Raw genomic sequence first — 25,061 nt, 5'->3', positions numbered from 1 at the left:
GGAGAACCTTTGACATCATAGTGAAAATTTCTACAAGGTTTATCCACAAATTACTAACAATGTATGATAATCAAGAAATGCATATAGAGAGCAAAACAGTGCTATTTGATGAGTTGATAGACAAGACAGACACAATCATAGAGAAAAAACATGCTAGAACAACGTGGAAGCATAGTTGTTCAACCAATTCAATTAATAGCATAGAGACCAATAAACTGTTGCATAATTTTATGCCTTCGATTGTCCAAAGTACTTGTGAGATGGTTAGTTAGCTGTCTTTCAATTGGTACTAAGCTTAGAACAATCCATAGATCCTCTAATGAGGTGAAATTGTGTTCCAAAATGATTGATTGTTAAATGTTGGACAGGGTTCTTCCAAACGTCAATTTCTCACATATGGTTAAATTGAAGATGAATGACCAATTAATTTACACCAAGGTTATTGAACAAATACAACCACAACAAAAAGACACAAGTAATCATGACAAGAGCAAGATTTGCATTCATATAAGAAAGAGAAACATACCTTTGATTTTCAATGCATCCAGCAATCAACATTGTCTTCATCATACCATGAAATATCATCAACGTTTCAGCACTGAGGATCATTTCAATGAAATGAGGAGCATTGGAATTTTTAGTGGAGACTCCCATTTGAGACATCATATAGTGCATTCCTATGTTGCAAGATTCACAAATAACATTTAGAGAAGTAGAGATGTGGCAGCCCCCTTACGACTATTAAATTATCAGGTTCGTTGTTCCAATTTGACCATTCACTAACTTTAGGAAAAACAAGACTGTAACAATTGTCCTTTGATCTTGGAATAACCAGCAAGTTCATTCCATTTTCTTTTTCAATAACGTTGCAACATTTCTTGGAGAAACACATTTTATCAGTAACATCATATCAAAGCTGGCCGATGCTAAGAAAGCTTGTTGTCAAAGTAACCACATAATAGATATTTTCAAGCTAAAGGAAGACGAGGAATCTTGACTACCCTATTTCTAGCAATCTGAGCCATGTAACCTTCACCAAAACTCAATCTCATCGCCATTAACAAGTGTAAAAAATAGAAAGACATCTTTTTCACCATTCATAAGACAGGAACACTCACTATCAAGGTACCAAACATTTGGTTTTAGGACGTAAATAGCACATTGAGTGACCAAAAATTTATTAGAAACTCTTCAAAAATGACTTGGACGAGACTTGATATTGCCAAAGCTAGAAGAATGAACAAATTGAGTCATTTTGTTGACTTTCATGGTTAGTCTATCAACTTGATTCTTCAAGTCATTCTTCCTTTCTGAGGAACGTTTTCAGCACTTAGGTCGAATATGACCAAGTTCACCACAATGATGACATGTGGGAATAGGTCTTGTCTTTGAAGAAGTACTAACAATCGGAGTCATAGGCAAATATTCCTCCATAATCTATGTGCTTGTGCCCATGAAACATGAACCACTGTTCACAAAACCAAGATTATTCTTGGCACCACATAGACTTCCAACACTTAGCATTTTGTCAGATCATTTAGCACCAATAATCAAATAATCCACTTTGTACATAGCCTCAAACAATTCAAACGATAGCTTCAAGTTGACTTCATGGTACATTTCATTGTTGGCCCTCAACACATGAACTTGTTGTAGTAGTTTTTGTTGAGATATCATCAATTCCTGAACTTGAGCTTTAAGAGAATTAGTAAGATCACTTCTTTCTTCTTCATCATCAAAGATAAGAGCCCTTTTGTTCAATCCATGGAGCTAAGCATCAAGAAAAGTAACTTTCTCCCTTTGTTCCGTTCTGACTAGTAAGAGATACTCAACCTCTTTTTGTAGCTCAAAAACCTTCTTGGTTAGCTCAGCATTGTCCAATTTTACAACAAAAGTCATATCAAAAAGAGAGTCACACATGACAGATAGATCCGATGCGATATTTCTTCAATAACATTCTACACAAGTTCATCATCACTATGAGACACCTCTTCAACTAAGGTAACAAAGGCAATGGCTTTCTCCTCATCATCTGATGACCTGTCAGAACAAACAGATTCTTCATTCTTACTTTCACATCAGGTATCCAACATTGCTTTGCCACGTTTTAGATTTGGTTTCCTGTTGTTTGCACATTTAGCAACCTGATGTCTAATACCACCTCAAGAGAAACAAGATCCATGTTCACTAGTAGAAGGTTTGTCCATACAATTGATAATTCTGCCTTGCTTCCTACCAAAAGTGAAATTCCCTTGAGGTTGAAACATGAAATCTTTTGAGAACTCTCCAGCCTTTTTGACATCTATTTCTTTGTTCTTCTGAATTGTTTAACAAATGAAGCTAGATTATCTTTAGAAGATTGATCAGATGATCCCTTGGTGACCATAGCTTCTTGGACACTTTGAAAGGCAACATCCTTCCTCATTTTTGAGTCTTCTTCTTCCATGTCAAGTTTTGCTTGTAGCCTTCATGAATGATTCTAAGTTTATCCCATGCATGCCTTGCCGTCATACAATATCCAATGTAGCCAAATTGAGTTAGTGAGATGGCAGTGACAAGAACATTTCTTGATCGCCTATTAGTGATAGCCGATGTGACTTCACTTGAGAGAGCCTTCCATTTAATGGTGAGGTAATCAATTGCATTTGAATCTTGCGTCTTTAAAAAGATTTGAAACTTTTCACACCAAGCAGCATAGTCTATTCCTTTAGATTCCACCAAATATCAGTAACTCCCAGAGAACACTCTATGTATATCTAGAGCAAGGCTTTACTACCAATTGAAAGTAGGTACTAGGCGGAATATCCTGCAAATAAAAATTAACTTTGCACGTTAGACTAGTCAAACTAGTTAACTAGTTACAAGTTAGTCAGTGATATAAAAGTCCAATTGTAAGAACAAAACATAATTGACCAATACGTTCAACTAATCATAGTCTGCTTAGATTAGTTTCACAACAATAATTCCTAAGCTTGAACACATTTACATATCAGTTCATTATGCAAACAGCAATAACAAAGCTATTATGAATTTTAGTATGCTGGATTGACTAGTCAAGGTCACCAGTCAACTAAGTACAGATTCGTTAGTAAATCAAACGCAAATCTACAAATCAAACTTAGTTCACTACGAGTTATCTTAGTTAACAACAAATCAGTTCATTGCTCATAATAATACAGTTCAAACTTCGTATCTAACACATATCAAATAACAATTCATAGGATGCATGAAACATATGCAAGTAAATAAGATATGTGGACAAGCTTGAGAAACAAAGAACGCAAGAAGTTTTTGGCTGGAAAAACCGACCTCTAGGTTAAAAAACCAAGGACTCTCCACTGAGGCCAATCTACTAGTGAAATCAAGATTCTTACAAAGTAACCACACAAGCTCAATTTCTAGATCCCTATCTACGGAGCAGCTTGTACCTTTATGCAACCTTACCTTTCGCGAGATGTACTCTCTCAGTCTTCACGAAGTCGTAGCTTTTCTTGAGCTCTTCACCTTGTGGCACCAAAATCCAATCAACTTATGCAAATGATATTATGATGAAGATGATGCAAATCTAGATTCGATTGTCTAGTCAGTTTTACCAGTCAAACACTCGAAAGATGACACTCATGCGAATCCAAAAATAGGTCAGATTAAAGATTTGAAACTTGAAAAGCTTGACCACCAAATTACAAAAAAAAAAACAAAAAAAAAAAAAAAAAAATCATGAAGACAATGCTACCCTAATATGTAGTGATTGGGTGTTTGATGCATGAACAGGGTTTTATGGCCAAGGTTTCAATGAAGAACACATGAGGTAGCTCAAAGCTAAAATCAACTATTTCCTGAAAACGTAAAATTTCTAGCCAAACAAATGAGCATATAAAATGAATTTAAGCAAGCAATTTCAAAGATAGGTTTAGAAATATTTAGTGAATAACCTTAACCATAAAATCTGCTTGAAGCTCCCTAGGAGATCTGAGATGGAGATGAAAATAAAGCTCTCAAAAACTTTTCCAATTTCAAACCCTAAAAATAAATGAATCCTAGATTTAGCTTCTAAAAAGGGTTTAATGTTCAAATAGAAAGGGGACCAGAAAAGCCACGTCTCATGTGCAAAATCAATCTGGAAAGATCTAAGGTTGAAAAACCATTTTCGAGAAAAAGCTGTTTGATGACCCATGTGTGTTGTCTTAAAGTGTGTGCCCAGCTCGCGTGAAAGCAACAAGAAGTTTTGAGTAGACAAAACCACCAGACATAATGAACTGGAAATAATGACATAAACGACATATGAATGAACAAACCTTTGTTGAGAGAAGTTAAGCTCTTGAAATGATGGGAACACAATGAGGCATCCAGCAGACTCGAGTGTTTAGAAAGAATTTGACCAAATGTAACCTAATTTTGCTAGAGACCCATGAAATGTCCGGTTCCTTGTAAGTGACAGGTTTACTCCTTTTTCGAATATAAGCCGTATAGTATGTGGCCAGTTGTTGTATTTCCATATAATTTACCCTCATGGAAATGCATGGAAAAACCCTTTTCTTTTCTGACCTTGTTAATTCCTGGACCAAAAATGAGATTTATGTGTATTTGCGTCCATTGGTTGATGAGCTTAAGGAATTGTGGGAAAATGATGTTCAAACCCATCATAAGATGAATGGGAGTACATTTAATTTGTGTGTAGCTGTTATGTGGACCATTAACGACTTCCTTGCTTATGGAAATTTATCAGGTCGGAGCACTCATGGTAAGTTGGCATGTCCAATGTGCAATAAGGATGGATCTTACACCAAGTTAAGAGACAAGTATTGTTATATTGGGCACTGTTACTACTTACCTATAAATCACTCATGGCATAAAATTACTCAACTCTTTAATGGGGCTAAGAGATGAGACATCGTCCAAGAGAATTCTTAGGTGATGACATACTTGATCAATTTGATTACCTTGTACCTCGTACACTTGGTAAACATCTTACTAATAAAGATAAGAAGAGGAAGTGGAATGCCGAAGAATTAAATTGGACAAGGAATAACATTTTTTTCGAGTTGAAATACTGGTCCAAATGAAGATTAGGCAAAATCTACACATTATGCATATTGAGAAGAATATATTTGATTGTTTGATAAAGACATTGCTGAATTCGGGGAAGTCGAAAGATACCCTTACGGCACAAATGGATTTACAAGACATCAATATTAGGGAAAGTTTGCATTTGAAAGTAAATGCATGAAATATATTGGATAAGCCTTTGACTCAATACATGAGTGTAAAGATTTCTTACATTGGTTGAAATCACTCAAATTTCTAGATGGTTATGCGGCAAATATGTCACACAAAGTGAATGTGGATGAAGGAAATATATTTGGTTTGAAGAGCCACTATTGTCATCTGTTGATGCAACATGTGCTTCCAGTGGGAATTCAAAAACATTAGAAAAAACATATATATGGTCCAATTGTTGAATTTTCTAATTTCTTCCAACAAATATATGCAAAGCCTCTGACTGTTACTAATCTTGATAAGTTGGAAGAAGACATTGTCCTCATATTGTGCAAACTAGATAAAATTTTCCCGCATGCGTTCTTCGTTCCCATGGTTCACTTAGCAGTGCACTTACCATGCAAAGCAAAATTAACAGGACCAGTTGGATATCGATGGATGTATCATGTAGAAAGGTAAATTACATGATGTTTCCGTTAGTTGCATAAATTTTTCTTTCTACGTACTAACAATTGTTCATTTATCTAGATTGTTGGGTTCATACAACAAAATTTGTTCGTAACAGAGCTCGTCTTGAAGGCTCTATTGTGGAAACACACGACATATGAGTCTTCAACTTTTTTGCTCAATGTATTTATATGACATTGAGACAGAATTCACCCGATCAGAAAGAAACGATGATGGTAGTGATCCTAATGCACTTTTTTTAGTGTTAGCTCAAAAAGCACGTCCATTTAGTGCTCATGTATTGGTTGAACTTTCAAGGGTAGATATAGAAGTGGCTTATTGGTATATCTTGGACAATTGTGACAAAATAGAAGACTTCATAATGTATGTGACAGTAATAGTTGAACATTTATTTAAATATTTATAATTCCACAACTTTCACTTATATTTTATTTATTATGCAGTGAGCATATCGAGATTTTGGAAAGAGATAGGCGTGCTGGTGTACAAAAGAGGTATAGACAGTTGTTTCCGGAATGGTTTAGGCAACGGGTCACGTCATTTTTTTATCAAGAGCCTAGGCTGGTTAGTGAAGAGACTTTTTCATTAGTCCAAGATCCATATCAATGTATTGTCCAATACACAGGTTGTATTGTGAACGACATTTGATATTTGGTCAGACATGTTGATCAAAACCGTACAACAGAAAACAATGGGGTAATGACATCAAGGTCGCACTATGGTGAAACATGTAACTTTTATGACATCTTAGTCAATATCATTAAAGTACAATTTACTAGAGGTTCCAAGGTGATTCTTTTTAAATGTCATTGGTGCAATATAGATACAAGAGGTAAAAAAAGTCATACGGGATTATTATCTTACATCATTGAATGTAAATAATTGTTGGTACGATGGTGATCCGTATGTATTAGCTAAACAAGCACATCAAGTATTTTACATTGATGAGTTAAAGTTTGGTCATCTATGAAAGTCATGTAAAGGATTCAACACAAACACATTTGGGATGTTCATGAGAAAGATGACAATGACACTGACGAAGATGATGATCAGTATGTTGATGAAACTGAAAGTTCTATAAGACTGGTTCATAATGACGATGAAGTTGATATATCATTATGTAGAGATGATGTTGATCCAAAATCTTTTGATATTAAAGACAAGGAGGTTCAAAGAATGCTAGGGCTACAAAGGGATGGGGAGGAGAAGGAAGAAATGGACGAGAAAGAGAAGGAAGAAAATATGAGGAAGATGAGGAGGAGGATAATGATGAGGAGGACGATGAGGAGGAGAATATTGCAACGTATGATACTAATGATGATTATAATTAATGACTATGGTGAGATCTGTGCATTATAAGTTAATATTCCTATCCTACAATGGTAAATCTATTTGCTTATAGTTTTACAAATAGTTGTTATGCTTATAATGATTTGTATATATTAACATTTTGGTTGTGACATTTACTTTTCTATTTCATATTTAGATGGCAACTTCTATACAGCGTGAAAAAAAGATGAAGCGGGTGAGGGATCCCTTACCTCCTCCTCCAAATGATGCACTTGTACCACCACCACCTCCTCCACCACCACCGCCGCCGCCACCACCTTCTTCATATCCTATAATAGTAAATCTATTTGCTTATAATTTTACATATAGTTATTATGCTTATAATAGTTTGTATATATTAACATTTTGATTGTGTTATTTACTTTTCTATTTCATATTTAGATGACAACTTCTACATAGGGGGGAAAGAGGGTGAAGCGGGTGAGGGATCTCTTACCTCCTCCAAATGATGCACTTGGACTGCCGCCACCTCCTCCATCACCACCTTCACCTCCCCTAGCAAACACTAACCTAGGTAAGAAAGGCTAGTTACAATTATTTACTTTTTTCTTATTAACGTAGCTTTAAACAACTCATTACATTAATTAGAGATACATATATTTTTCTAGAGATAGATTTTGACCTTAATGCAAAAAAGATGATATGTGGAAAGTCATGTGGGAAAGGCATCCAAGATATTTTGAAGGCTAATAACGGGCAGAAGATGCCAGTCATCTTTGGTTTCAACATCAAGTTCCAAGTGATCCGGTAGCATCAAGTCTTTTCACGTCCGAGGGAGGGAATATTGTTCGAACTTATTCACCAGTGTGCTATGAGAGATGGATGAAGGTCCCAGCTTTATATAAGAAAGAATTGTGGAAGAAGTTGCGGGTGAGTTTTAATTTAATTCAATTTAGTAATTGTAGTTTCAAGCACTCACTTGCATATATTTATGTTGATAATAGGTATTATTTGTTGTGGACCTATCTCATCCAAAGATGCTTGAATATGGTGTAAAGAAAATGGCGAAGTTGTACTCTCAATTTAGGCACCGGTTGCATCGGCACCACTTGTCATGTGGAACACCTGCGAGAGGACGAGCTAAGCTTCTAAATGATCTGATATGGAGTGGGAGACCAAAGAGTCATTGGGACTGGTTATGTGATAATGTTTACCCTGCTACACTCTTTTTGGTATGTATTCTATACAGTCTTTTCTAGTATAAGTCCAAGTTAGATACCAATTTTTTATTGTATTGTGACAACCAATTCCTAATTTTATGATTTAATTAATTTTAAATGAGTGAATTGATGAAAATGTCCCTAGAGATGGGATTGCTGACTTTTCATTGACTGTCATTTCGTGACATGTACGAGTTATTGTTTTATTGTATTTTTGAAGCACTCGACGGTATGATGGACAAGCGGAATCGAATTCGGAGTTACGATGAACATTCTGTGGAAATACGAACATACGTGAGGGTACTTTAATTCTTATTAGAGATGTAATCCTATTAGGGTAAGGATTCTACCTATCCTAATACTATAAATAAAGGCATAAGGGGGTGATACAATACACACCTCAGAATTACATATCTCTCTGTTGCTGCCGGCCCCTCTCCCTCTCTATCCTTTATACAGTTTAGTCAAATAGGCCTACAACAGTTCCAATCCTTTAACAAACGTTCCAAGCCTTTAACAAACAATGTAAATTATTCAACAAATGATACACCTAGTTATTGTTTCGACATGCGCAGCCTCCCACATGGAGGAGAGATGCTACAGGCCACACTTTTGAAGTTCGGCATTTGAGTGAGACATGTTATAACGTCCAATGAAGGGCCAACAAAGGATAGCAAGACACTGTCCAACATAATCGATGATTTTACCCATTAGACATTTTTACACAATTAACTGGTTAGCCTTCTACAACTTCCACAGTTTCAAGATTGTTAGTTGGACATGCATTACGTAGTCTAAGTACAATAGCACCAACTGGTTGATTGTTAAGGACAGAACAGAACTGAAGTTGGAATAAAGGGATTCAATTAAAAAAGAATGGAAACGTCAAGCTCTTACAAAGTAGTAGCATCAATTCCTTTTTTAGTTTTGGTTTATGACGTTTTTTGGATATCAGAATAATTCTACAACTGCAGGAGAGAATCCACAACCAACCAAAATATTTCAAAACAAGTCTACGGTTCTTCAGAATAAATATGGTTTTTTTAATATATTCTTGTCAGCCTAGACAAATCTCCTTCAAAGCTCCAAATTTGATCGACTAAATTTTCAATCAAGTTGGCCATACATGCCCTACCAAGTACCAACTATCAAGAACCGAAAGAAGATCCTTAATATTGCACATGCATGGTTCTTGAGTCCAATGCTGCCAACTCATGATGTCAACAATGTATAAATTAAAAGACATATTCATTGAGTATTTTTATGCTGAAGTGATTGGAAAAAGAAAGCACACTTATTGATCACGTGGGCTTACTTGTGGTTGAGAAACCCTAATGCTAGCTTTGTGAACTACGCGCGTGCAAAAAGTTCGGTATATATCAATATTCATATCATATATGGTCATAGTAAGATAGATCGTAAGAGGTTGATTAACAGAGAAAAATAAAAAAATAATAAATAATAAAAAAAATAAAAAAATAAAGGAAAGAAGAAGAAGATATAGCAGGTCCTTTTTAATAACGATAAATTTTTATTTTTTTTATTTCTATAAAGAGAGAAGGGAGATTTGAAACACCTTTCAACATAGTTTGTACTATATTATAATATTAACTTGTCACATTATCGATCACATCTATCACATAAAACGTGAGAACTACTTATCAATATTGCTTCATATTACTGTGCAAAAGATGTCATGAGCATGGTGCACATGCATGTAACATTACTATTGTACTATTTGGATTTATTTTATTTTATATCGAAGTTCAAGTGACATAAGGTAAAAAGGATATGCTAGATCTGAGGAGCCAGATTAATTTTGAGCGTAAAAGGGGTCAATGTTCTTCATTTCCTAACGTAATAAATGGGATCGAAATAGGGATCTTGGACAAAGTCTTATTGCAGCCGTAGTAATTGAGCTGGCCTTTGACAAAAGACAATGTGGTAGTTTGAAGTAACTACTACGTACGAGCATATCTGGTGGTAATTATGATATTCCATCACGAATATAAATTTCCGTTGTAGATTATTCGCTTTTAACAATAGGTCAAAATTTGACCGTGGTGGATTAATGTTATCTACCACGAGTTAAACTTGATTGTGGTAATTGAATAGTTTTTACCATGAGTTATATATGCCCGTGATAGAATTGATGTGTTAGATGAACTGTTTTGTTCTAGTGAAAGAAGAAAAATGTGTAATATGGGAATTAGAAAGACCCCTCTCAGTGAATATATACATATATAATAAATATATAAAATATGCTTAATTATTCTGATATGTAGAGATATATTGTAGTTCTTTGTTTTTTAAGTCAAAGGGATATGTAGTTCTTGATCAAATGCAATTTGTGTAATATGCTGGAACCGCATCGATACTATAGTGATATATAATTCAAAAGATGCATCATGCATGATATGACGACGATGCTTTAACAAGCACGTTGAAAATATAGGTCAGCCAAGAAAACCAGATTCTCATTATTCTGTTGATGACCTAAACTTGAACGAACGATCATGCTTAAAGGTCAAAAGGAGAATACTCGATGCTTCAGCAAGCATCAAGTACTAGATCGGAAATATTAGTAATTTTCAAAGCGATGGAAATTGGAAAATAAAATAAAAAATAGAAAATGGAGATAGAATCATAGAATATTGAAGGAGATATGAAGATAGTGTGGTGGGTGTGAACATGGTTTAGTTTGATGCAGTTTTGGCGTAAAATTAAAATTTCAATCTTATAATGTGAACTAAAATGGAACCAAATCATTTGGTTTTGGCTCGGTTCGGTTTCAAACGGTTTTTATTTCAGTTTGAGCCTAATAAGTATTCAACATTTAAACAAACTCAAAAAGTTCAAAACCTGCTAATTTGCAAACTACATGCTTTATGACATTAATACAACCCAAAGGACACAAAGTTCATCATCAAAATACCTTATGGCATTAGTACAACCCAATTGAAAAAAGTTAAGTTTACAATACTAAAAATAAAGTTCAAACAAAATTCTATGTCAAAATACCTTATGGCATTAGTGCAACCTAAAAAAATAAATTGTTCATGCTATTCAACATAAATGTGGTGTTTCAAGTCACTACCTTTAGTCGTTCAACCCTTTCCCTTTTCCTTTTTTTTTGGAACACGTACTCTTCGAAGATTTAGGGTGAACGGGCTTCAGAAGGCATTCAAGTTTTTGAAGGCGATACTTAGGAAGACCTTGGACCTCGTAAAAGTGAAATCGATGGATGAGAAGTCATTGAATCTTGTGAACTAGAAGTTTGAGATTGCCTTGGAGCTTTTTGTTGTGATTGTGGATTAGGAATAAGAGAGGTGATGCTTGAAATCGAACTGAACAACACCAAGGGAATCACCTGTAGAAGAGTCAGGAACCCCACTATGCTTTCTGGATTCTTCAAATCTTAACGAAAAGATAAAGTCACTAAATTATATCTGATACAAGACTCTCATGATAGGGATTCATTAATTACAAAGTTTAATTGTTTACTACGTTACGAACATAACAATGATACAAACTCAAACCATTAAGCATCAATCCAAAAGTACCCAGTGAAGAACAATAGAAACTTTTGCAAAGAGCAGCCTTTTGCAATCGATGCAAGATTCACAATGAATAGCTTAAATATGTGTTTGTGGAAATTCATCATTTATTTTGAGCTAATGGCAATCGGTTCATCAATGCATCTTCCACCTCTCACCCTTGGAATAACAGAGGTTAAGATCAAGATCATCAATTCATCATCCACCTCTCACCCTTGGAATAATAGAGGTTGAGATCAAGATCATCAATTCATCATCCACCTCTTACCCACGGTATAACAGAGTTTAAGATCAATATTACAAAGATCCCCTTTTAGTTCATTTGATTCAATGAACCCTAAAATTAATGACAAATCTCCACCAATTGTTCACAAATATATAACTAACTTAACTGACAGAAGTTCTAAGTTCAGAATTCTTAACATATTAGCACGTCGGAGGTCCGAGTTGTAAAGAAGTGGAGGAGTCTCGACTTTGGTCGCGATTTGCAGTGACAGAGAGGATGGGAAATGGGTGGATTTTCGAACTGGGGATGAGGCTGAGGGCGAGGAGCGATTCGTTCGAAGATTGGTCACGATTGGGGCGATGAGATGTGTCTGTGTAAATGTCAACTGTCGAGAGTCGGATAGTCGAAGTCTCGAAGACTCGATTTGGTTTCTATCTCTGATTCTCTATTTGGGTCTGGACATGTTACAATGTCGTTGAGTCCATACTAAACGTATGGGCTCAACCAAATAACCAATTTCATTACGACACATAATTCAGTATTAAATTAAGTTTTTTTTTTTTTAATATTATGTGATGCTGTTCGGTTCCAGATATTAAGAATTGAAAACTAAACCATTTTTTAAGCTTGCAATTTGGTTTCAAACCGAAACCGTTTCAATATCGTAAAAACTGAATCGTTAAGTGCGGTTAAATTTGGTCCATGCTTCGGTCCCGAGTTTCGATTTTTAGTTCCAAGTGCCCATGCCTAGGTGGGAATGTTTTTTTATTAGGAGAAAAGTTACAAATGAATCATACCTATTTGAACGACCTCATTATTTTGTCACAACACGAATAAGCCATGGGAAAATGATTGAGAATCATATACGTTTAGTTATGAAGATGGTGGTGGTGGATTTTCAGGATTTGGATCCCATCTAGATCCTCATATCGCTTCTGTTCACCATACATCGTACGGTCAAGAATCAAACAATGAACGGATAAGATGTGAGGATCCAGAGAAGATCCTCATATCCCTTCCGTTCATCGTACATCATGCGGCCATGAATCAAACGATGAACGGATAAGATGTGAGGATCCGAAGAAGATCCTCATCCGGCTTTTCAGGAGTATGAATACATTATATTTATAAAATATTGCATGCTTTGACTATAGCTTTTGACTCTCTTTGCAATAAACAAACTATAAAATGGTTTAAAAAAAAAACACCATATATAAATAAAGAATTAAACCACGAGAATACCTTGAACTGATATCACGTGTCCCAAGAAGGACACCTGATCCAATTAAAACTAGCATTACTTCATTCTTGACAAGGACGGGACATCCTCAATATCAGCTCAAGGTCTTATCATAGATCCCCAGAAAGTTGCTACAGTGGAAAATTGGGAATAACCGTAGGTTGTCACTGAAGCTAGGCCTGGCAAACGGGTCGTGTCTGTCATGTTCGTATCGTTTTCGTGTAACACCTGTTATCTTAACGGGTCGTGTCGTATCACACCCGTTATCTTAACGGGTCCTTAACAGGCCCGACCCGTTATGACCTGCTATGACCCGTTAAGAAAAATGTTTTTTTTTCCTTAAATTTGCACATACCACACATTGCCACATAAATATTACTTCAAAACATTAAAACACATTTGTCATTTAAGTACTACATCTACACTTAAAAATAAAAGCCTAATAAACAAACATCCATACACTACTAATCTATTACAAAATATTAAATGTGCAATGATATGCAAAATGAAAGAGTTTTTGTTTTAAAGGTTGTGAAGCCTTTCTCAAAAGTTTAAACCTTGCCAATGGAACTCAAAGCTTGCATGTTATTCATTTTACAAAATCCTCAATTTTCTTCGATCATCATGACATAAGATTTTGTGGTATCCACTAGTGTAAATATTTTAAGTTGAATATCAAATTCATCTCTGAATGTTTGTTTTTTGCGATTTTTGGCGTATGCGATCTTAAAGCATATACAAACAAGTTTGACGGTTGGATCATTGAAATTATTTTCATAGAATGCGTATCCCATCAAAACGATAGATTCACTAACATTTGGAGTTTATTTATACTTTTATTAAGTATAACATAAGATTTTGTGGTATCTACTAGGGTAAATATTTTAAATTGAAGATCGAATTCATTCATTGTATTCATATAGGGTCAAGGACTGTAGCTGTAAAAAATCATCAAAATCAAAGTTAAAATAACAGTTAAATCGTGATTTTTCGTTGATAACCGTCGAAAAGTTTTGTCCCATTACTTGATCTCTGAATGTTTGTTTTTTGAAATTTTTGGCGTATGCGATCTTGAAGCATATACAAACAAGTTTGATGGTTGGATCGTTGAAATTAATTTCGTAGAATGCGTATCCCATCAAAATGATAGATTCACTAACACTTAAGAGTTTATTCATACTTTCATTAAATATAACATAAGATTTTGTAGTATCCACTAGTGTAAACATTTTAAATTGAAGATCGAGTTCATTCATTGTATTCACATAGGGTCAAGGTGTGTGGATGTAAAAAATCATCAAAATCAGAGTTAAAATAACCGTTAAATCATGATTTTTCAATGATAACCGTCGAAAACTTTTGTCCCGTTACTTGATCTCTGAATGTTTATTTTTTGCAATTTTTGGTGTATGTGATCTCGAAGTATATACAAACATGTTTGACGGTTGGATCGTTGAAATTAGTTTCGTAGAATGCGTATCCCATCAAAATGACAAATTCACTAACACTTAAAAGTTTATTCATACTTTTATTAAGTATAACATAAGATTTTGTGGTATCCACTAGTGTAAATATTTTAAATTGAAGATCGAGTTCATTCATGATATTCATATAGGGTCAAGGAGTGTAGCTGTAAAAAATCATCAAAATTGGAGTTAAAATAACCATTAAATCGTGATTTTTCGTTGATAACCGTCGAAAACTTTTGACCCGTTACTTGATCTCTGAATGTTTGTTTTTTGAAATTTTTGGCGTATGCGATCTCAAAGTATATACAAACATGTTTGATGGTTGGATCGTCGAAACTAGTTTCGTAGAATGCGTATCCTATCAAAACAATAGATTCACTAACACTTAGAGTTTATTTATACTTTCATTAAATATAACATAAGATTTTGTGGTATCCACTTGTGTAAATATTTTAAATTGAAGATCAAATTCATTTATTGTATTCATATAGGGTCAAGGAGTGTAGTTGTAAAAAATCATCAAAATCGAAGTTAAAATAACCGTTAAATCGTGATTTTTCGTTGATAACCGTCGAAAAGTTTTGTCCCGTTACTTGATCTCTGGATGTTTGTTTTTTGAAATTTTTGACGTATGCGATCTCGAAGCATATACAAACATGTTTGATGGTTAGATCGTTGAAACTAGTTTCATAGAATGCGTATCCTATCAAAACAATAGATTCACTAACACTTAGAGTTTATTTATACTTTCATTAAGTATAACATAAGATTTTGTGGTATCCACTAGTGTAAATATTTTAAATTGAAGATCGAGTTCATTCATGATATTCATATATGGTCAAGGAGTGTAGCTGTAAAAAATCATCAAAATCGGAGTTAAAATAACCATTAAATCATGATTCTTCGTTTATAACCGTCGAAAAGTTTTGTGCTGTTACTTGATCTCTTAATGTTTGTTTTTTGCGATTTTTTGCTGATGTGATCTCGAGGCATATACAAACAAGGTCAATGGTTAGGATCGTTGAAATTAGTTTCGGAGAATTTGTATCCCATCAAAACGATAGATTGACTAACACTTAGAGTTTATTTATACTTTCATTAAGTATAATATAAGATTTTGTGGTATCCACTTGTGTAAATATTTTAAATTGAAGATCGAATTCATTCATTGTATTCATATAGGGTCAATGAGTGTAGTTGTAAAAAATCATCAAAATTGGAGTTAAAATAACCATTAAATCGTGATTTTTCATTTATAACCGTCGAAAAGCTTTGTCCCGTTACTTGATCTCTGAATGCTTATTTTTTGTGATTTTTTGCTGATGTGATCTCGAAGCATATACAAACAAGTTTGACGGTTGGGATCGTTGAAATTAGTTTTAGATAATTTGTATCCCATCAAAACGATAGATTGACTAACACTTAGAGTTTATTTATATTCATTAAGTATAATATAAGATTTTGTGGTATCCACTTGTGTAAATATTTTAAATTGAAGATCGAATTCATTCATTGTATTCATATAGGGTCAAGGAGTGTATTTGTAAAAAATCATCAAAATCGGAGTTAAAATAACCGTTAAATCGTGATTTTTCATTTATAACCGTCGAAAAGCTTTGTCCCGTTACTTGATCTCTGAATGTTTGTTTTTTGCGATTTTTTGCTGATGTGATCTCGAAGCATATACAAACAAGTTTGATGGTTGGGATCGTTGAAATTAGTTTCAGATAATTCGTATCCCATCAAAACGATAGATTGACTAACCCTTAGAGTTTATTTATACTTTCATTAAGTATGACATAAGATTTTGTGGTATTCACTTGTGTAAATATTTTAAATTGAAGATCGAATTCATTCATTGTATTCATATAGGGTCAAGGAGTGTAGCTGTAAAAAATCATCAAAATCGGAGTTAAAATAACCGTTAAATCGTGATTTTTCGTTTATAACCGTCGAAAAGCTTTGTCCCGTTACTTGATCTCTAAACGTTTGTTTTTTGTGATTTTTTGCTGATGTGATCTCAAAGCATATACAAACAAGTTTGACGGTTGGGATCGTTGAAATTAGTTTCGGAGAATTCGTATCCCATCAAGTTCAATGGTGTGTGTATATATCTATATATATTTATTAAGTAGATTTAAATCTATTTATTTTGTACGTATAATTGATTGGTACACAGAGTAGTACATCACGTGAGTCATTATAAAAATAGTGAGATATGTTATATGTGTAATAAAAAGTTAATAACTTAAAAAAAAAAAAAAAAAAAAAAAAAATTCTCACCACTTTTATTAATTTTCATTTTTCCCTCTCTTTTTTGTTTCATTTTCAACTTTTCTTATAATTTTCACTTTTCCCTCCGACAACCTATGGTGCCTACCCATCTTTCGCTAATTCCCTCTCTTTTTTGTTTACTTTTCAACTTTTCTTATCATTTTCATTTTCCCTCCATCTTTCTTCAAAAAGGGCCGCACTGCAGGGAATGGAATGGAATTATCAATTATGGAATCAAATCAATGGATGCATATTAATTAATAATTATTATAGTTTTTATAAAATTTAATTCAAAATTTAATATATATATATATATAATATTATTATAGATAGTTAATATTTTGGGGGTATAATTATTATAGTTAATTTAATATATATATATATATATATATATTTATTATAGTTTTTAGGGGTATACAATTGTTAAATTAATATATATAATTATTACAGTATTTTTTTAGGGTTATAAAATTATAAAAATAATATTCTGCTTATTGTGTATCGTATTACCCACGTGTATACCCGAATCAACCCGTTATCTTAACAGGTGCTTATCGGGTTACCCGATAACGACCCGATTCATTATCGTGTCGACCCGAACACCTGTTAATTTCGTGTCGTGTCGTGTCGGGTTATCGGGTTGTGTCAGGAATTGTCAGGCCTAACTGAATCAAGTTTTCTTGGTCTTGCCGGCTATTATCGACGCTTTGTGAAAGATTTCTTAGCCATAGTGCCACCTACATTTTTTGCTACGTCACCTTCGGGTGTCGGTCAACATGCCTCGACGCTGGTCGGGGCACGTCAGTTTGGTATCAGAGCATAGGTTTTGGCAATCCTACATCAGTTACATATGTGATATAAGCCATAATAATTTTTAGTCTCTTATGTCAGAGTCATGCCACCTTGTAGAGTGCCACCTACATTTTTGGCTACGTCACCTTTGGGTGTCAGCCAACATGCTTTAACTCCGGTCAGGATGTGTCTACCTGTAATGGCTTTGTGATAAGTAGGTGGCGGCTGTCATGGATTTGGGGAGTAGGGAGAAGAATGTGAGTTGTCATGGGTTCGGGAAGAAAGGGAGGGGTTAGAGTTGCCAAGGCTTTGAGAGAGAAGATGCATATTTGTATACTAGTAAACAGAAGCGTGTCAATGAGGTGTTTTCTTAGCTATATAGGATGAGTTTGTGGGAGACTTTTATTTGACAAGTGTTTTAATTTGGGTTTTATCACAAATGATCCTTAAAATTGACTACGTCATCAAGATGGTCCCTGAATTTGAAGATCGATCAATGTAGTTCCTAATCAATGTGGTCCTTCCATTATAATTTTGTCCAAAATTATGTTATATGCTCATGACACATAACTCAGTCCCACAAGTATAATTAAATACTACCATTTGGATTAAAACTTTTAAATAATGAAAAAACATATTTTATTTTTGTATACTTAGAAACTTAAAAAATAAAAAAGGAAAAAACAAATGCTAGGGAGACCAAATTTCTTAAACCAAATGATGTATCACCAATAGAAAATAAGCACATTAATCAACACTTAAGTGGTAATCCAATCAAAAACCACATCATTTAGTTTAACAAATTTGGTTTAAAAATTTGGTCTCCCTAGCATTACCCTTAGTTAAATAATCTTATCTGGTTTGGTTGTTTTGTGTTGTATTCTAATCTTTTGTGTACATTTTATATTTTTCCTTTTATTTATTTAATTTCTTTCTATAGTGTAGGTTGCTTTCGAGAGGTTTTAGAGACAATATTCAAGCTGTCTTGGGGTTTTGGAGTTTAATTTTAGAATGAGGTCTTTTGAGAACTCAACATTTTAGGAGTCACTTTTGTGGATGCAAATTTTCGATGAATTGGGGGGGGCTTTGGCCGAAGAATTTCCGATGCCAAAGTTAGAATTTAGAGAGAAAAAGTGTTTGGAGAGTTTTTGGAGTTTTACAAGAGTGTGCACTTAGCTTTTTAGAGAAAATAAGGTCATATATATAGGGAATGCAGGTGGCCGGCCCTTATAGGTTTTTTTGTGTGAAAATGGGTGATTTAATTGGTGATTAATGGATTAATTAGGAATTAATCCCTTAATTATCCAATTAATCTCCATTCATATGGAATAATTTGTAGGTTATGAAGTAATTACCTAAGATGAGGATGAATGAGATAATTTGGAATTTGTTACCTATTTTGGACACTCTTGGCTTGATTAAAGAATGATTGTCCACTGCTCGTGTGTAAGACAACCGATATGTCTCAGGGGTAACTTTGTCCTTTTCACCAAAAATCTACGTGTCGCCTTGTGATTATTTTTGGCTACTCAAATGCCCCCACACTTGCGGGGCTGCTCGTAGGAAAGGGCAGCAGGTGGAGAGATCTTCTTGCTCTAGGAAACTTAGGATTGCTTCTTGTTTTGATGTAGATTTCCTCTTTAATATGAAATTAGATCCCTTTAGGAAAGGGAAATAAATTTCTCTGAAAGCCTATTTAAGTCCACCTTAAGTGGGTTATTAAATCAACTTTGAAGAGTGATTTATTCTACCCTACAAGAGAGAAAGAGCTTAGAGGATATTTGTTCCCCTTCATCTAACAATCTTCTACATCTTGCCCGTGCAAAGGACCGTCTTTTGTTGCTTTCTTCGTCTTCTTCGTGCCGCACCGATGTAAGGAAAACTTAATTCTCCTTATCTTCTTCTTGGGAGGTGCTACCACGGGGCAGCCGTCGGGGTTGTACGGCACGTCGGCTAGCAGGGGCCAGGAGTTGGCTTGTCATGGGCTAAGGATGTGGTGTGGCAGAGACCATTACTTGTGCTGCTCGGCTTGATTGAAGCCAAGGATTGGCTCGGCATGGGCCGAGGAAGTGGCATGGTATGGGCAATGGTTTGGGCTACTTTGCCAAAAATGAGAAAACTGCTTGAGTTTGATTTCTCAACTATCGTAGATAGAGCAGTCAAGGATAAAGCTGCCAAGATCGGAGCTGCTGAAGATGAAGTTTCAGATGAGTGAACTGTTAAGTGCAAAAGTAGCTGCTGCCCCTTAACCATTTGCTGCCTAGTTGATCTTCAAGCATTCGATCTTTTAAGCTATGTGGCATTCTCGCACTGAAGAGCTTACCCAGATAGGTGTTAGGGAATTAGTTTACCCTCTCGCACTAGAGAGTAATTAGTTTATCCTCTCGCGCTGGAGAGCAATTAGTTTACCCTCTCACATTGGAGAGCAATTAGTTTATCCTCATGCACTGGAGAGTAAACCCATATAGGTGTTGGGGAATTAGTTTACCCTCTCGCACTGGAGAGCAATTAGTTTATCCTCTCGCACTAGAAAGCAGACCTTTTTGGGTGTCGGGGAATTGGTTTACCCTCTTGCACTGGAAAGCAATTAGTTTATCCTCTCGTACTAGAGAGCAGACCCTTTTGGGTGTTGGGGAATTGGTTTACCCTCTCACACTAGAAAGCAATTAGTTTATCCTCTTGCACTAGAGAGCAGACCCATATGGGTGTCGGGGAATTGGTTTACCTTCTCGTACTAGAGAGCAATTAGTTTATCCTCTCGCGCTAGAGAGCATGGAAATCATTGTCGTGAGTGCAATTGAAGAAAGCTGGATTACTGGGACAATCGAAATAATCCTTAGCCTGCCCCCAGTTCTTGGTAGTTAGGCTGGTGTGTCCTTCTAGTACTCGTCTGCCCCCAGCATGCCATTAGGCTGAGCTGCTACATTTGTCGGAACAGAAGTAGTCTTTATATCCAGCAATCTATATGGGGTAGTCCTGTCTGCTCGAACTTTTCATTGAAAACTGACTCGCTCATGCTGCTCATGTCTTATCGGAGCGCTTGTCAATAGTTTCATTGCGCAGAAAATTATGCATTCGCTCGGTCAATAGCCTTTATACTTCTTCGTGAATTTTCCTTTGTTGGGAGTGGCAGAGCTCTCAGCTGCCCTAGTCTTGACCTACTGGTCTAGGCTGCTGTTCTACGTGCTCGGCTCGTCTATACCGCGGCAGCGAGGTATGTGGTGGATTCCTAGTAGGCAAGGGATTTCGCAGGCTACTGGTTGAACTTGAGCCAGATTGAGTGACTGCTTCTCTCCGCTCGTCATGCTGCCTACTCCGATGTGATATGGATGATGTTCTTTGCGGGCTTAGTCGTGAATGAACACTTCGCTTGAAAGGCTGCTCGTGTTGATTATCGAAGTGTGGCCCCAACCGTGAGTGTATGCTCGTCCATGAGCCTAGTTGAGATTGCATGCTCATTGATAGGAGCATATTCATGCGACTTAAATGGCTTGTTCTCGTGCATTTACGTTATGTTTCTTTAGTTATTTTAGTCCTTTATGCTTCTTTTGTGTGTTTTCAGGTTCTAAGGGCAAAGTATGCAAAATGGTGCATTTTGGAGTAGTTTGGGGCGTTAAATGGATTGGATATACTTGAAGCCAAGTAGATGGACGAAATTGAAGACCAAAGGAGGCCCTTTGTACCAGAAATTCACACCAACACATCCCATTTCAGATTGCATTCCAATCATTCCAGCCAAGCCACATGCACTCCCTTTAATTTATTCAACCTAGCTGTCAAAGCACATGCACATTCACCCTAATCATTCACATACACAATCTGCCATCATTCACACATTCATTCCACATGCATTCCCTTCACAAATCAGCCACATGCACTTTGCCTTTCATCATTGCACCATAAATCAGCCACATGCACCCATAATCATTCATCCAACTTTGCACATGCATTCATCATCATAACCTAGCTGTCATTACCCTTTAATCACATGCATAAATCAGCCACATGCATCTCCCATCACCATTTCAGATTTCCACCAAGTTCCTAGCTGTCATATTCCCTCCTTTTCACCTATAAATAAGCATCCATTGCAGCCACAATTCATTCATTCCCATTCATACACAATTCATTCACCATTCACGCCAGAAATTCATCCCCTCTCTATAACACATCCATACTTCACCATTCTTCATATTTTCTGCCCAAAAATAAGCCTTGAGGTCCCCTACATCCATCCCTATCCTAAACACATCATTCTACACCATCCATAACTCCCCATCCCTCCAAACCTATCCTTAGACCTTGTGCTACAACGAAGAGGAAGATAAGAGGGCCTAAACGTTCATACAATTCAAGTTTGAGTTGTTGGAATGTTTAGGTGTTTCTTTGATTTCAATGTTTAATTTCAATACTCTTTGTTTTGTACGAATGAGGAATGGAAGAGAAGAGGGCCTAAATGTTCGTACAATTCAAGTTTGAGTTGTTGGAATGTTTAGGTGTTTCTTTGATTCTCTTTGTTTTGTATCATGAGGAACTAAACCCCCCCTTGGCTAGGGGGGGATTCGAAATATATGTTTTTGCTTGCATTTTGATTTGATTACTTCTAATTGCGTTTCATAAGTTGTGGATTCAATTTGTTTAACTATTTGATTGATAACTTATTTATGTATGTTTATTGAGAGTGCACACTTAATTTTCATGCATGAATATGACGCTAGAATATAAGTGAGTTTCACGTAATAGTTATGAACTTATATTCACAAGTAGTGGAGGTTGCTTATAAACAATCGCGTTAAACAAATTCTTGGCATAAGTTTCATGCAATCATAGTAACGAATGCCTCGTCAACACTTATAGTTTTCATGATGCTTAATGATTCTTGCTTGTATCTCTATTATGCAATTCATGTAGGGAACTTGTGAGGAATGCTTTGGGTTGTCGTATGCAATCAATTCATTAACTTAAGGAAAACTTGACGGTTAATTTAAGCGGACCTAATTAACCCGGGGCGTTGAGAATTCATGGTTTATTGAAATGCAATTGGAAATCTTTTTATTATGCAAGTGTAACATGTGTGGAGATGAACCCCTTAGCTAATCCATCCATCATCTTGTTTTCAAGGAATTCGTTTTACAATCTGCCTAGTTTGTTACTTTGTTTTGTTATTTCAATTTTCGTCAAAACAAAACCCCCCCTTTACTTTCTTGTTCTATAGTGTTTAGAATCTGTTTAATTTGTGTTTTAAAGTGTTTTGAATCAACCTATAATCTTAAATTCGTCCAAATTTGTGTTTAAGGTCAGTAACTGCCTAGTTAGTGTTTTTAGGCAGTTTTGAGTCTTTTGAACTTGTTTTGAGTCCTTTGAGTCTTTGTATTGTCCAAATTAGTTAGAAAGTGTCTTAGTTTGTGTTTATAAGTGTTTTGATTCAATTTGTTACACAAATTCGTCCAAATTCACCAAAGTGCTCAAAACTGCCCAGAAAGTGATTTTAAGGCAGTTTTGAGTGTTTTGGGTGATGTTTGAGTCTTTTGGTTTGTTTTAGTGTTTTAAGCGTTTACTTTCGCATTCTTTGAGTTTAGTTTAGTGTTTTAAACTTTATTTTACGTTTTTGAGTCAGTTTCCAAGTGATTTGCAATCCCTCCTAATCCCCGGTTAAGAACGATCCCTACTTATATCTATACTACAATTGTCAAAAAGAGGGTTTAATTTGTGTGCGTATAAATCTCGCATCACTCATCCATGCGTTAAGATGGAAGTATACGCTATCTCAAGGAGAAGTGTACTCTGCCCAAACGCTCGGTTCGTGACAGGTTGAGTGGCTGTTTATCGAGATGCTGCTAGAGAGGTTTTTCGTCTACCGTTGTCCTTCTTCGGGACACCTCGTTTGGAACACGTTGCATGTTCGTGTGCTGCAAGAGCTGGTTCACCAAGGTCATCTGTTGTGTTAGGGCGCTTATTAACTCTATGACTTGTCGGGACAAGTGTTGTTCGCCATTTGGATTGGAAGAGCTTAGAAAGAATGTTTCTCCTTGAGCAGTGGAAGTATAGTAGACTCCAGGCGCGAGATTTGAGCTGGGAAATGTCAAATTCGCAGAAAAACATGGTGAAAATGCTCCCGATTTGATCATCGGTCTAGAAATTTGGAGTCGGGACGGTTGAACTAGTGTTGGACCGATTTGGGTTGCTTGGAAGGCCATGGGAGCAGACTAGACTGCAGGAGCAGGCTGGGCCACGGGAGCAGGCTGCTTGGTGAGAGTAGGTTGGACCACGGGGGCAGGCTGGGCCACGAGAGAAAATTGCTCATGGCGAGCAGGCTGTTTGGTGGAAGCAGGTTGGACCACGGGAGCAGGCTGGGCCACGAGAGCAGATTGCTCAGTGGAAGCAAGCTGGGCCACAAGAGCAAGCTGCTCTGTGGGAGCAGGTTGGGCCACGGGAGTGGGCTGCTCGGCGTGTGGCACACGTGGGTGCGAGGCTAGGGCCTGGAGTGACATGGCTTAGGTCATGGCCTTGGTGCCATGAGCCTTGGATGGCACGGCTTGGGCTTGCTTTGGTGGCAAGGCTCGGGTTGTGGTAGTAGTGCCATGGATCTCGCTGCGGGTGGCCATCGCGGTGGTTCCCATAGTGGAACCTTGTGGTGGTGGTGCTGCTCCCCCTAGGATCACATTTAGTCTCGTGGATCGCCGCGATCCCATTTCTTTTATATTGGAATTTTCACTCATGGAGTTTTTTAAATTTCTAGCCATTGTATTTCTCTTTTTCATTTTATCAAAGAATCTTTGCAAATAAAAAATTCTAATAATAAGAACATACGAAAAATACAAGTGGAATAGAAAATAGAGAAAAAAACCTTTTTTATGCGAGAGTCTTCTACGGGTGTGAATTTCAACTCTCAATGAAAGCACCAATTTGTGGATGCAAATTTCCATCTTCTTGATCTTGGACAAAATTGCACCTACAAAACAATTAATACCTTAGGTTAAAGCAAAGAGCCTCACGCGCCCACGATGAATGGCGCCAGGGGGGGGCTTTGGCTGAAGAACCTCCGATGCCAAAGTTAGAATTTAGAGAGAAAAAGTGTATAGAGAGTTTTTGGAGTTTTACAAGAGTGTGGACTTAGCTTTTTAGAGAAAATAGGGTCATATATTTAGGGAATGGAGGTGGCCAGCCCTAAGAGGTGTTTTGTGTGAAATGGGTGATTTAATTGGTGATTAATGGATTAATTAGCCAATTAATCTCCATTCATATGGAATAATTTGTAGGTTATGAAGTAATTACCTAAGATGAGAATGGATGAGATAATTTGGAATT

The 25,061-nt window shown here is 36.1% G+C and overlaps 1 protein-coding gene across 1 annotated transcript; it reads left to right on the top strand.

Moving 5' to 3' along the window:
• Positions 1-4,509: 4,509 nt before the first annotated feature.
• LOC125476206 (protein diaphanous homolog 1-like) lies at positions 4,510-19,968 on the top strand. The gene is made up of 7 exons (XM_048582046.1): positions 4,510-4,741; positions 5,871-6,006; positions 6,129-6,179; positions 6,669-6,852; positions 7,172-7,312; positions 7,435-7,549; positions 19,904-19,968. Exons 1-7 carry the CDS (start codon positions 4,510-4,512, stop codon positions 19,966-19,968), a joined length of 924 nt encoding a protein of 307 aa, XP_048438003.1.
• The last annotated feature ends 5,093 nt before the right edge of the window (positions 19,969-25,061 follow it).

Source organism: the organism of the source record quoted next, unplaced genomic scaffold (assembly GCF_019419815.1).
Source record: "Pyrus x bretschneideri cultivar Hongxiangsu unplaced genomic scaffold, Pyrus_bretschneideri_v1 Contig18, whole genome shotgun sequence".
NCBI classification, from domain to species: Eukaryota; Viridiplantae; Streptophyta; class Magnoliopsida; order Rosales; family Rosaceae; genus Pyrus; species Pyrus x bretschneideri.
This window is presented reverse-complemented; position numbering and strand designations above follow the sequence as displayed.

Coding starts and splice junctions, on each gene's coding strand:
- LOC125476206 (XM_048582046.1), top strand. CDS start 4,510: ATGGAAATGCATGGAAAAACCCTTTTCTTTTCTGACCTTGTTAATTCC. Junction 4,742..5,870: donor ATCAGGTCGGAGCACTCATG/GTAAGTTGGCAT, acceptor ACATTGAGACAG/AATTCACCCGATCAGAAAGA. Junction 7,313..7,434: donor CTTCTTCATATCCTATAATA/GTAAATCTATTT, acceptor ACTTCTACATAG/GGGGGAAAGAGGGTGAAGCG.